Source organism: Plodia interpunctella, chromosome 22 (genome assembly GCF_027563975.2).
Source record: "Plodia interpunctella isolate USDA-ARS_2022_Savannah chromosome 22, ilPloInte3.2, whole genome shotgun sequence".
Lineage (NCBI taxonomy): Eukaryota > Metazoa > Arthropoda > Insecta > Lepidoptera > Pyralidae > Plodia > Plodia interpunctella.
The window spans coordinates 3081003-3094328 of NC_071315.1; the positions used below are offsets into that span (position 1 = coordinate 3081003).

The 13326-nt window shown below is 35.2% G+C and overlaps 2 protein-coding genes across 4 annotated transcripts in view; one reads left to right on the top strand and one right to left on the bottom strand.

Moving 5' to 3' along the window:
- scra (scraps) overlaps positions 1-5745 on the top strand; it is a 50879-nt gene extending 45134 nt beyond the window's left edge. For all 3 annotated transcript variants that reach the window (XM_053762206.1, XM_053762205.1, XM_053762207.1), the window contains 5 exons: positions 160-305; positions 748-828; positions 1653-1820; positions 2523-2723; positions 3461-5745. In XM_053762206.1, the coding sequence (XP_053618181.1) occupies positions 160-305; positions 748-828; positions 1653-1820; positions 2523-2723; positions 3461-3745 (881 nt within the window). In that variant the 3' untranslated portion in view covers positions 3746-5745. The remainder of the gene's footprint in view (positions 1-159; positions 306-747; positions 829-1652; positions 1821-2522; positions 2724-3460) is intronic.
- LOC128679788 (uncharacterized) lies at positions 4779-9437 on the bottom strand. The gene is made up of 3 exons (XM_053762237.2): positions 9231-9437; positions 8317-8467; positions 4779-7442 (listed from the first exon to the last, which is right to left on the bottom strand). Exons 1-3 carry the CDS (start codon positions 9248-9250, stop codon positions 7347-7349), a joined length of 267 nt encoding a protein of 88 aa, XP_053618212.1. The 5' UTR covers positions 9251-9437; the 3' UTR covers positions 4779-7346.
- Positions 9438-13326: the final 3889 nt, after the last annotated feature.

A 13326-nucleotide genomic window follows, 5' to 3' on the forward strand; every position in this document is an offset into this window, starting at 1 on the left:
GGCTATGTCTACACTTAGGAAATATTAAAGAAAAATAATAAGGGACTAATAAAAGCTTACAATTATTCATCTCTCTCTCTTATCTGAGCATTTCCTAGGTTTCTTCTTCAGCCATAGAGTGTTGTAAAATACATAACAAATGTCATATATGTAATCCAGACGGGGCAGTGGGTCACCACGCGGTGTGCCTGGTGAAGTGCCGCGACCGCGTGCTGGCCACCAGCATGCAGCTCACGCAGCCCGCCTCTGCGCTGCTGCGCTTCCCCGACGAGATACTGATGGACGGGCTCACCAGCGACTTTAAGGTTATATATAAAACTTTATTATACATTTTTACAAATGTAAGACTAAAGTTGCTTGCATCGTGTCATCTACTAGATAAGAGCTGACGGTTTCCAAACAGCTGCATTTGTCAATCATAGCTAAGTAATCTATTAAATTATCTTTCAAATAAAAAAAAAATTGATTAAAATCGGTTCAGCCGTTTGGCTGCTGCGATGCCACGGACAGATACATAGACACGTTAAACATATAACTTGCCCTACTTCTGTAATCGTGGTTTAAAAATATTTTTCGTTCTTTGTAATCAAGAAATTTGGCGGTATTCGGAGAGTAAGTGTATATATAATGTTATATGTTATATAATAAGGTTATAATCTAATAACAGTCTATTTAAAGACGTAACATTTGTGTGCATCATTTAGTTTGTACTCTAAGACAGATTATAAAAGTATTGTATAATTTTAGGTGACTGTCGAGATATATTTGTTGCAAGCATCAAAGGAAATTCTTCCTCATGAGGTCAAGTACCACATCACAAATAAAAAGGTGAGTCGAAAAATTAAGTCTCTCTCTTGTCTGAGCGTTTTCTAGGTTTCTTCCGGAATGTCATATATTCAACAAGTTTGTAATAGTATTCAAGACACTAATAATAGTAGGTTGGACTATATGTAATTTGTTACAGATATTAAGATAATTAAGATTATTCAATCGCATTAGGTTTATTAAATCTTCTTCTTCATAGTCATATTCCTCATGGCTGAGGGTCGTAGTTATTATGTGGAATGAAACAACGTAACGACTTTCTTGGCACTACTAATAGAGTGGTTTGCCACAGGTTGATATTCCACCAGTGTGCAGGTTTCCTCACGATGTTTTCGTTCACCGGAAGCAAGTAGTGGTCGATAAAAACTACTATACATGCGTCAGATTGGTGTACAAACTTATGTGGCAAAAGTAAGATTCCAACTTGGGACCTTTCGGTTCATATTTAACAATACACACCACCAACGCTTCGCTACTACATATGTTTATGTTAAACATGTGTGAATAAATCGATTGTAAAGTGAAGGGTACCCAGCAAGGGATATATATGGTACTGTGTGTATAAAATGATACTTGACGGCTTTGTGGCCCAATATATAATGGTCATTATGGAGGACTGCTACACTGAAAGTCGCGTGTTCGATGCCCGGTCAGGTCAACATGAAAAATTATATTTTTCAGATCGACCTGGGTCTTTGATGTTTATCTACATATGTATATGTTAATAATATCGTATTGTTGAGTTAGTATCCCGTAAAGTCTCGAATTTACCTTGGGGCTAACTGAATCTATGTGATTTGTTTCTATTTATTTATTATCTGTGTCAGTCATCGTCCAAGCTGCTGACGCCCCGTTCCAAAGTGTCGGAACTAAAAGTCGCCCGCGTGCAGAGCCCGGGCGGGCCGCTGGCGGTCCGATCGACGCATTTCTCACTTCACGGTTACTGCATATTCGCGCTGCAACACGCTTCGAGGAAATCCTTCACTCTAAGCAAGGTGAGAAACACACTGAGACTAGTGAGAAATGGGGATTGATGATTCTTTTCCTCACAGTTCCTGTAGTATGCCTCAGAACTAAGAATGTCTTTAAAGTTTTGGTAATGTACGGTTAAAGTTATTCCCTTACTATAAGCAAGGTGAGAAACACATGGAATATTGTGAGAAACTTTTATAAATGTGTAGAATTTTTGGTCGGTCTAATTTGCGTTACTGTACAATATGCATCGAGGAAATCATTCACTCTAAGCACAATGAGAAACACATTGAATCGGGTCTCTATTGGTTCTCATATTTTTTTGTATTACTAATTTAAGTTGGTATACAAACTTTTTGCTTAAAATTTTTTCGTATATATTGTTGGAGAACTCCGCCCAGCATTGGACACAAATAAAGGCTAGAAGAAGAAAAAACTTTTGTGACGTATAATATTCAGTTGGTTTCCTATTAGTATATAGTTTTATATTTACATTGATATGTTGGGTACATAAATGAATCTGTACTATTATTATAAAGACGTAAGCGTTTGTGACGTTGTATGTTTGAGGCGGGTAATAACTGAAACTACCGAACCGATTTCAAAAATTCTTTCGTCATTAGTAAGGTGGTTTATCGTATCATAGGCTATGTTTTATCTCAAAATTCCCACGACAGCGGAGCCCCGGGCGACATCTAGTAAAGAAATAAATGGAATAAATGCAGGTCCCGTGCGGTAGTCCGCTGGAAGGGTCCGTGCAGCTGAGCATGTCGGGGCGGCGCCTGCTGCCGGCGCCGGCGCCGCACGCCGCCTTCCTCACCGCCTTCGACGACGTCAGCGGGCTCGGCGCCTGGCACCGCCGCTGGCTGCGGCTGCAGCCGCCGCTGCTCTCCTACTGGAAGTACCCTGACGATGTCAACAAGAAGGTGAGAGTGGGACCCACTATTATATCGATACTGATCGCATACCTTTTTTGCCGTAATATAATACTTTCGCACAGCTTTTAAAATAGTATATATTTTCACATAACTCTATTTAGGTGTTTTTTGCCTACTATATAACTTATTACTATCTATATATATAAAACTCTTCCGTTACTGAGTGACTGACTCAGAAAACGTACAGCCGAAACTACTGGGCGTAGGAAGCTGAAATTTGGCATGTAGGTTGCCTGGAGAGAGTAGGGGATCATTAAGAAGGATTTCCTGAAATTCCCAAAAATTTTTACACACATACGAAATTATGGGCAAAAGCTAGTATAGTATAAAACAAAGTGGCTTAGATCTTTAAAAGTACGCAACGGATTTTGATAGTGGGGCCCCTAATAGTTCTAATAAATAACTGTTTACAAATCTTAGGTTAGGTCAGAAGCCCCTAGACATAATACTGCAGCTACTAACTACAATGTGGCCGTGTTACACATATTGTTGTGTTTCACATATTGCGTACATTATTCATGCTATTTCAATACAAACTCAATTCAGTTTAGTATTTCTATTTCAATAAAAACACTTCATTGCACCATTTACATAAGAATCATAAATTATAAATGCGTATTCAAACATAAATGAATACAAATACAAAAGACATGATCACAAAAGCTTGCAGTCAACATGAAAAACAAAACGCTACATTGATATCATTGATATTGTTTTATTTCCAGCTGCCAATCGGGGACATAGACCTCACAACCGTCACATCAGAGAAAGCCACCCGCGCTCCACGCGACCTCTGCGCCCGACCCAACACAATCCTTCTAGAAACCTCCGTCCCCGCCGGCCTCATTGTGCCGGAGCACGGCTCTCTCGTCTACTGCAAGAGGGAAGATGGAACTGTCGTCAGGAGACATTTACTGGCAGCCGATACTCCGAAAGACAGGGACGTGTGGCTGGATTGTATCAATCAAGCGCTCGAGTATGTCAGGTGCAGTGTGCCTGATGAGAATTGATCGAGAAAGAATCGGAGAGTTGACGTCATTGCTATTTGTGAAAATTCAGGCGTTTGTTTATCATCACAGTATCACCGGACAAGGCATGGAAATTATGGACTAGCTATATCTATTCCAGATTTCATCAAAATCGGTACAGCGGTTTAGCCGTGAAAGCGTGGCGTACTCTTTCGAAACGGAACAATCTGTATTGGATTTAACACAAAATCCTGTGCATTTATTGATCAGAAAGAAGTTTTAAAAAAATATGTCATTCTTGAATCTAATTCTTCAAGACAAGTAGATAAAGTTCGTGTGATGAAATTTTGTACATTGCTCGCAATATGTGTTTTTATAAATAAAACAATTATTTAATTTGCAATTAAGAATGTTTATGTCTGCATATTGATAATACATTTTTATCATTGAAGTATATTACGTTTAATTTTGACATTGCTTTACTTGAATAAGGCTGAATTATATTATATAGTTTACGCTTCATACTATATTTGATAAGAATTTGGCAGCGCCAACATTTTTAATTACATGAGAATTATTGATACGAAAACTGTACGTTTATTTTTAATATAACACTAAGTTTGTATTATTAATCTATTATTTTTTATCCATAGACTACAGTCGTTTCTATAAAGAGTAGAATATGTTATGTAACATAGTATCGTCGAGTATCCCATAACACAAGTCTCGAACTTACTTTGGGGCTATCTCAATCTGTGCGACTTGTCCCTATATATTTATTTATTTATTTATATTTAGTGTAACCAGCCAAAAGGACACAACACCCTCATTTTCTACTCTACATATAGACATACTGTAAATAGTTTTATAATCTGTACCGTATGTTTTGTGACGTCACAGATCCGTCTAAGCATGTCCGAACTCGTCTGAACTACATTGTAGTTCGCATACAATTTAGTAATAAGTACTTAGTTAAGGCCGATTGGAATTAATACGAGTACAAATAGTGCATTAAAATTTTAGCTATATTATAATGTTTTACTAATATACTTAACTGTGTATTTTGAGGTAGATGAACAGTTATTTGCCGTTCTTTGAAATGTCTTCGTCTTTCGTATGAAATGCATGGTAAGCCTACCTGTTTCGGCGATTTCCCGGTTTCTTCCTCAGCCGTTAAGTGCCGCAGCCCAGGGTTCCCTAAACGCACACTATGATGATATATTTGTATGTAATAATAAAATTGCATGCGTGCCTTGTTATAATGGTAGGTCTTTGTTTTTCCATTTATCTTTTATTTAATAGATTATATATATTTTTAACTTAAACATCGAATTTATAAGGAATCACAATTATTTGAATTAGTTTCAAATAGTATAATTCTTTATAATAGACATTTTCAGATTATTATATATATCATAGTGTGCGTTGAAATCTGATATATTTTCCACATATGAAGACTAGATTTAGTTCCACAAAACAATAATGGCAGGGTCGCCATGTTTCTACATCCAGTTTACAATGTTTGTGGTTCGACGATTCGTTTTTTATTACGTTCATATTTCTTTTACGTTTTTGATAAGATCATGTGTTTGTGTATCATTTAAACTTAAGTTTCAAATATGCAATCATGGCTTTGGTATATATCTCTCAATTAAACCTATATTTTATGTAACAAACTTCAAACGTTTGAACAAATTTTATTGAATTAAATTCGCGCATAAGCTACCTCGACAAAAATAGACTCGCGTTTTAAAAATACCGCATTTAAATCGGTTCATTTGTTTGTGAGGTACACTGACACTGATAGAAACACATACACATCTTGTTTACTTTTTGTTAAACTTGACCAAATATTCACTAAAAGTCACATAATTTAGTCATGATTGTATACTTTGTAATGCAATTCTAACATAGTATTAATAAAATATTGAATTTAATATAGATTTAACTGACCGCGTGTGCAGTATGGTTTTCTTAATTCTAAACCAATTCTATAGCATGTATATAAAATCAATTTATGACAATAAATTTATTATTAAGTTCTTATTATTTTATTTGGAATCTTCCCAGTTCATTTTTGGCATCTACACACATGCTCATTTCTGTTACATCCCTGTGGTTAGTTAATTTTGTCTAAACAGAGAGTAGACGCTTGCTTCTGGTAAAGGAAAACATCGTAAAGAAATTACATTACACTTTACACTAAATAATTGGAGGGCGAAGTGTGGATTTACATTTTACTTCTCACTATCGAATTGATTCGTCACAGCGAACCAATCATAGCGGTGTGTTTGTCGATGGGACACAATGGCGCGCTGTGATTGGTTAGCTGCGTCTCACTGAGAATCGACTCAATTAATTTCCTTTGATATATTTTCTGATAGATGCTTGATAAGAAGAAAAATAGTTTATGTATGACAGGGGTAATGATTTACGTGGGTTTTGACTTGCTTTTAATATTATTGTTCCATTGTGTTCAACATGTGCAGTATACAATTTGGGGCTAGGCTCTCATAAGTTCGCGCATTCAATCATTATAATTAATACTTAATTATATATTAAGTGTTTAAATGTAATAGTAAAATTATGTGGCACACACTGATGGCTTTTTTGAAGTTAGAACCCCTTATTTGACGGAGCCCAAAACTAAAACAAAACCATTTGTTTTTATGTGTACGTACTGATCTAATATCGATTAGTTTATATAACAAAAATACGTTACAAAATTAATAAGTACAATCCCTTTTTTTTATAAGTCCAACGCGCGTATAATTTCGTTTATTAAACGGCCTTAGATTTTTCGGTAATAAGAAAAATGTGTAATAAAATGACCGATCATTTATAGTTAACGTGCATATTGACATCAAGTAATGAAAGTGTATTATACAGGTACAAATATAATGTTTTCAATAAAGATTACAATTTTGCGACAAGCAACGACAATGTGAGCCACAAAATTGCACGCGGGTTATAATAAATTTATATCCTACTTAAGTTACTTAATTGTCTATTATGGCTCCATTTAACTGAGCCGTAAATACAAGGGCGTAAAGCTTAGTTCCCAAGAGATATCTTTACATTTTGTTTGATATAGTAAGCACATTTATTACCTAAAAATGATTTAAATTTGATTTTGATTACACAATGTATTTACAGCGAGTTTTTTTTTTGCAGTAAGCGAAAGTTAGTAGAATTATAATGGTTCACTAGGAAATGGTAGACTAAATAGGTATGTACTAAAAATAATTAAGCCACCAGCCAGCCAGCCTTAATATAATGTGTTAACTTGGCCTAAGTATATGATAGTACAAATATTATATTCATAGCACAACCATATAAATCAGAAAATCCCTAATGGGTAGCTAACAACATTACCCATATACAAACATAGTACAATTTCCAATAATTTATATTTGATAACATATTTCTCCAATTCAATGAGTTTCATCGACAATAATATGAGCTTTTCTTAAGGAATTATATACGAGTAGGTTTATTTTTTATAGAATGTAGAATTTTAAATTAACACACAAATATGTAAGTTAAGTGCGTGAAAAACTTTGTGAAAAAATCTATAAAAAACTATTTTCAAATAAAGAACAAGTTGTTAGTTCAAAGATGGCGGCGCAGTGGACTGTGTGGACTATTTCTCGTCGTCGTAAATGGGCGGGGCCTTCTCAGCGTCTTCGCGCCGATGTTTGCTCGACGTATCTGAGGACATGGCCTGTTTGAGATCATGCTGGAAACAAGATTATTGTTTAAGTCAAAAAGAACATTTAGAAGGTAATTATGTCTTCCAGTTACAACGTGATATGCATCCCAAGAAAGTATAAATAACCTGGTTGTAGGTTTTTGATTGATCTGTTTTTCATGAATGGTGGTAAAGTAAAATTAAGGAATCTGAATGCATCATCTAGTTACTACAATTAAAGTTAGCTAATATCTTATGCCACAAGTTTACACTCAGTCCTATTGGGCAGGGAAGTGAGCACCCCAGTGGGCGAGTATGTAAATAGGTTACTCGCGCTGTCACTGCCGCTGCGCTGCCCGATGCTGTTGGTTTTCCGCTCCCTCGATTGTTAGTTTTTCGCGCGGATGTCAAAGTACGGGCAGCACGAGCAAGTGTTTACATTCTTGCTCGTTGCCGCCGCAATTCGATCAAAATAGATCGTGCCACGCTACGTTTTGTTACCTGACTACAGCAATTCGTTTATCAATCTGTTAATTTGTAAAATTTGCAAGTTAATAAATAAAGAAGAGAGAGAGAGAATAAGAATATGAAGGCTGAGTGTAAATGCTCACTCGCGTCGTTATTGCCGCAGAAGTATTTAAGGAAATATTTCCGGCAGCGGCAGGAGAAGTGGCAGCGGCTGAGTGTAAATGTGGGGTTACAACTGCAATATCCATGGAAATAGTGTTGGCTGTCCAGGTCACAACCACATCACCATTTGATTGGATTAAGATGGACACTTGTCTATGGTCTATACCCATAGATAAAAGAAATATATGTCTAATATGTCTATACCTCTTGACTTGGATATCCCGCGCTGAATTGTGCAGACCTGATGCAACGCATACAGCATGTGGTGGCCGTAGCCAAGATGGATACTCACCACAAAGTGACGGCACAGTCTAGGAAATTGCGCGCAGTCTAACGCCAGTTGAGGGGCGGCTCTCTTGCCGCCAGTCCAGTCGCGGCTGAAGGTGATCTGCGCGGAGACCAGAGCTCCCGCCAGAAGCCATACCGCCACCACTGGCACACCACTAGGAGTGAGGAAAATTGTATAATACTTATAGAAATTTTAATCAGTGACTAGCAATTTAGCGATTGTGGCTATTTGATAGCTCTTCCTAGCAAATAAAGAAACGAGAAAGAGCACGACGAGCAATTTATACTTTACACAAACATTTCTTCCATTTCTTGTTATATATTAACCTTATTTGTATATATTTTTCATTTTCTACTTGACGTGTCGTTATATGTATAAGTATTTCTTCGAAATCGGGTCATTACTTTTTGCGTGAAAAAGTTACAAACATCCAATAATACTAATTCATACCATTAATTTTGTAAAACTAACTTTTTATTTAACGCTTGTTTTAGATGATTACTATTTACCTACGCTATTTAAATTTTTATGAAATAATATAATTCTGGACTCGATCGGGAACTCTGCTAAACCGGGGCAGCTTATCACTGAGCTATCGAGGGCGCAATGCAGGCCGAATTATTTCGTCTTACGTCGACGTATTTTCATTAGCAAATACTCTCTCAACTTTTGCAACTATTCTCGTAATATTTTGTGTGACATACAATATGAATGTACGCAATTGCTACACATTTTATCAAAATAATAATTTGTGATCGCATCGCTTGTGTTTACAGAATCACAAGCGATACGATCACAAAATGTGTAGCGATTACGTAGCAATTTAACAATTGCCTGCAAGCAATGATTTATTAATATTATTATTAGATTCAAATTGACGTCACATTACGCTAGATATTAAAAAATATCCAACTTACCTTCGTTGCACTGTTTTCATATCACTAAACTTTCAACAGATGATATAAACGGCAACAACTTTCCCCTCAATGTGTTTAAAAAGTTGGACCTCCCTGCCTTTTATACCCTGCAACAGGCGTCCTGCGCACCTCAGAGGTGAAAAATACACGGGGTAGAATGTTTTACACCCCTAGTGCCACACGGGAGACTAAATCGCAAAAACATTTTTTTCTATTAATGATTTAAAGGAAGGAAAGGAATCTGAGGGCGACCAAAATCCATTTTATATTTCAATATAGATCAGACGGACGGGGTTATAAAGGCTTGCAGGGTTTGTAGCCTACTGTGAGGCCGACTGTTAAACTTTTTTAAAGAATAAAATATATTTACCTTTATTAATTATTTTAGAGATTAACTAGAATAATAGGCTTAAAAAAAGGAGGATCTCAATTCGCCAAATTTTATTCAAATTGTTGTCTTCATTATAAACACTGCTGACCCAGAATAAGCAGTAGCTGCCTATAGGACTAATAACTCTTTTATTTTGTACTCGGGCCTCATACACAAGACAGTGCAGTCTAAAGTCGCTATAGACTAAGAAAATGCTGTGTGCGACCTACAAGCTCCTTCACAGTCATTTATTGGCCTAAATGGTTCCCATGTTTTGGTAAGTTGTCAGAATCTGGATCGCGATCTTGTTGTGTCGATCGAACCTAATCTGATCCCGAGCACGATTTAGAAGGGACGCGCGCGCACGGCTTCCTTTCCTTAAAATTATTTTTTAGCACAAAAAGCTTCTTGTTAATAACCTTTAATTAATATTTTATTTGAAATTGGATTTCTACGTATATAGATTATCTTTTTTCTTTTATTTCCTGTTTTAATTATCGTAAAAAGTTTATTTTGTTTTGATGTGTAATTTCTATGATACGAGTGGCGCAACTATATATCCTCATGGAATTAAGATCAATACCATAAACAAACAACGTTATCTATTTATAGAAATGTTTGAAATTAAGAAAAACATATATTTTTAGTACTACAAATCCATTGTCAACAGAAGATAATCTACAATAAGTTGACGTTAACAGACGTCTCGAAATGTTGACCTGTAATTAGCCGGCTGGACTGAATAGCCACTATCACTAACCATTTACTAACACTTCAAATAAGACATACCGTAATGGAGTTCCAAATAAAATTTAATGTTTTTTTTTTTATAAATCTGTTATCTTATTAGGTAAAATATTTTTAAATTAAAGTTAATTTATAAATATACTGAAATAAAATGGTGAGATACCTTCGATGAATTTCTGCGGCGTTGGCAGCTTATTGAAGTCAATAGAGATTTTTGAAGTAGGAAGGGGAAGCCTTTGCCCAGCAGTGGGACACAATTACTGGTTAGAATAAAAATAATGAAATTAATAAATAATAAAATATATCATTTTGAATTCAGACTACATATTAAAATACTACATAAAAAATAGATTCGTGTTGGTACTTTGTGTACCTACTTCTTGTAGGTACCAAATAGTATAGTATACGTATGGTAAAATTAAATTATATCGTGGTCGAAGATAAAAGGTTTACTTATAATACATAGTAAGCACTAGGTGTACTTGAGAAACGTAGCTTTTCGTTCGCTAATAAAAAAATAATGACGTCATTCTTTCTTTATAATCAGTCCAGTATTATTAGGTCAAGTTGAATACCTCTACGATTCGTAGATTTTCGGTGACATTATAAAAATGCCTCTTTATTGTCGTAGTTATATTCCACAAAAGACTTAAATGAAATGCTTTTAATGTGTTTTGTTTCGTGTTATTTTATTGGTTACTACAAGCTGATGCCCGAGACTTCGTTTGCGTGGACTTGACTCCGGCGTATTTATAAATTCGAACTATCTATAATTATTACCTATGTTAATAACTTAAAAAATACGTAAATTATTACGTATTATTGTGTTATGTTACTTCAAATATGTATGTAGGTATTCGTTGTTCCTTCCATAAATTATGAGATTATCACGATTATTATTAATTAAGACACTAATGTTTCTTATCACAATTTCGGAATCTCATAATTTATGGAAGGAACAACGAATACCTACATAAATATTTGAAGTAACATAACACAATAATACGTAATAATTTACGTATTTTTAAAGTTATTAACGTAGGTAATAATTATAGATAGTAATGAAATTGGTACAAAGGAAAAAAAAAGGCTTCTGTACTAAAATCATTATCATTATCACTGAAAATTGTCTTAATTATTTCATCAAAATAATTTTGCCCCATTATTAGTGCCAAGTTGTGTGTGTTTTATTCCATGTAATGACCATCAGCCATGAGAAAATACGACTATGAAGAGAAAAAAATAGTTAATTGTATCGGGATAATTTTTAACCTATTATCGTGTATCCGTAAAGTTTAATCGTTAAATATATTTTTTCTGTTTTGTTATTATTAGGTACTTATCACACTCCTACGCATCTGCTACATATATAAATGTATTGTATTCATTCTATTGAAATTTATTAAGTAATACCTATGTGTATGAATGAAAATATACAAAAGAATAGACAAACGACACCTCGATATCAACTCTACTCGATATAACAATACCTCGATATTCTTTGTCCACCTACACCAATCTGGGACGCTTGAAGAGCGCAAACACAGGATTTGCAACTATCCATCTTGTGAGAAGATTAAAATTCTTTGATATTTCACGCGCCCTTTGTGTCGTGGGAGCGGCCAGGTGGCGCTACTGTGCTCTTTCAATAACGCTATTTATGAATAAGTTCTATTCCGATAGTTCCTCTGTGTGGACAGACGGACAATGCAACCCTTTGGTCGTCTATTCCGATACATTTGATCCATAATCTCATAAAAGTATTATCGTAGAGTAGATCCACATAGAGATAGCTAGTTTTCGATATAAATACTTACTTACTTATATTGAAAGTCGTTTTATCTTTCTTACTATCTCTAGAGGTAATACATACTTTTATATAAGTATATAAATAAAGCAAAGATTTTGACCGCGGCAAAAGTAACCTACCTACCAGCCATTCTACCATGTCACTCTACAGCTCTCCAAGTGCTTGCAAGTTGCTTTATGGTGTGGAGGCATCCACACCAAAAAGCAATCCAATAAGTACTCCGTTTTCACGTGAAAGAAGGACAAACAGACACAATTTCACATTAATTTACTTAATTACCTAGGTACTATGGATGTTAATTAATGTAGAATACGTCCTTATACTATGCTTTATCTGGGCTCCCACACTTTGTAGCTAAGGAAATAGGGAAAACAATTGAGAAAGTTATCACTAAAAAGTGTAAATTAAAGTCACCCTGGCATTCCGTATTTGTTGGGATTTTAACTTCTCGTAAACACTACCGATTTCGTATTAGATTAAGTCTTAATAAAGGCCTATTTATATAGATACATGAATTATTTTGAATGTGTCACGCACTAAATCCCGTATGACTTCGTAACACAGATAGCCAGGTAATTTGTTTCCACTCCCCATGTTCAACTAGGTTAAGTAACTATATCCTACACCAATTTCCTAATCAACTAAAGCATGTTTTAAAAATACAAACAGTGATATTAATAAATATATTATTTAAAAATTAAGTGACTGTAAATTTATAAAGGAAGTATAGTTTATCCAGTTTATCCTTTTTTTGTTTTAAAAATGTGACATCTCTCTCAGATCAGATTCTTATCACCGCGTCACAAATATCCTATTATCTGTCTGTTAACTTTTTACCCGCGGCATCGCCCGCTTAAATGTCCGTGGAAACAGTTTTTTCTTCGAATTAAAATGGGTTTTTAAATACATACAGCGTCATGTTTTTATTGTAAAGTCATAGGTTTTTCGCAAATCCTACGGGAACAACAGTTTTTTCCGGTACGAATGATACACTATGTCCTTTTCCATACCTATGAATGCGTATGAATTTCAAGTACTTAGATTGGTTGAGTAGATAACGCGTGAGGAGGTAGGTAACAAACAAACAACAAACTTACTTTCGCATTTACTTATAATATTAGTTGGGATTGCCACTCCACACCATATTTTGGTAGTGCGACATTCATTGA

Excerpts from the sequence above, each read along its gene's own strand:
- LOC128679788 (XM_053762237.2), bottom strand. The coding sequence starts at position 9,250 with ATGAAAACAGTGCAACGAAG. Across the intron at positions 8,468-9,230 it reads ATGAAAACAGTGCAACGAAG|TGGTGTGCCAGTGGTGGCGG; the intron begins GTAAGTTGGATA and ends CCTCACTCCTAG. Across the intron at positions 7,443-8,316 it reads GACTGTGCCGTCACTTTGTG|CATGATCTCAAACAGGCCAT; the intron begins GTGAGTATCCAT and ends TCTTGTTTCCAG.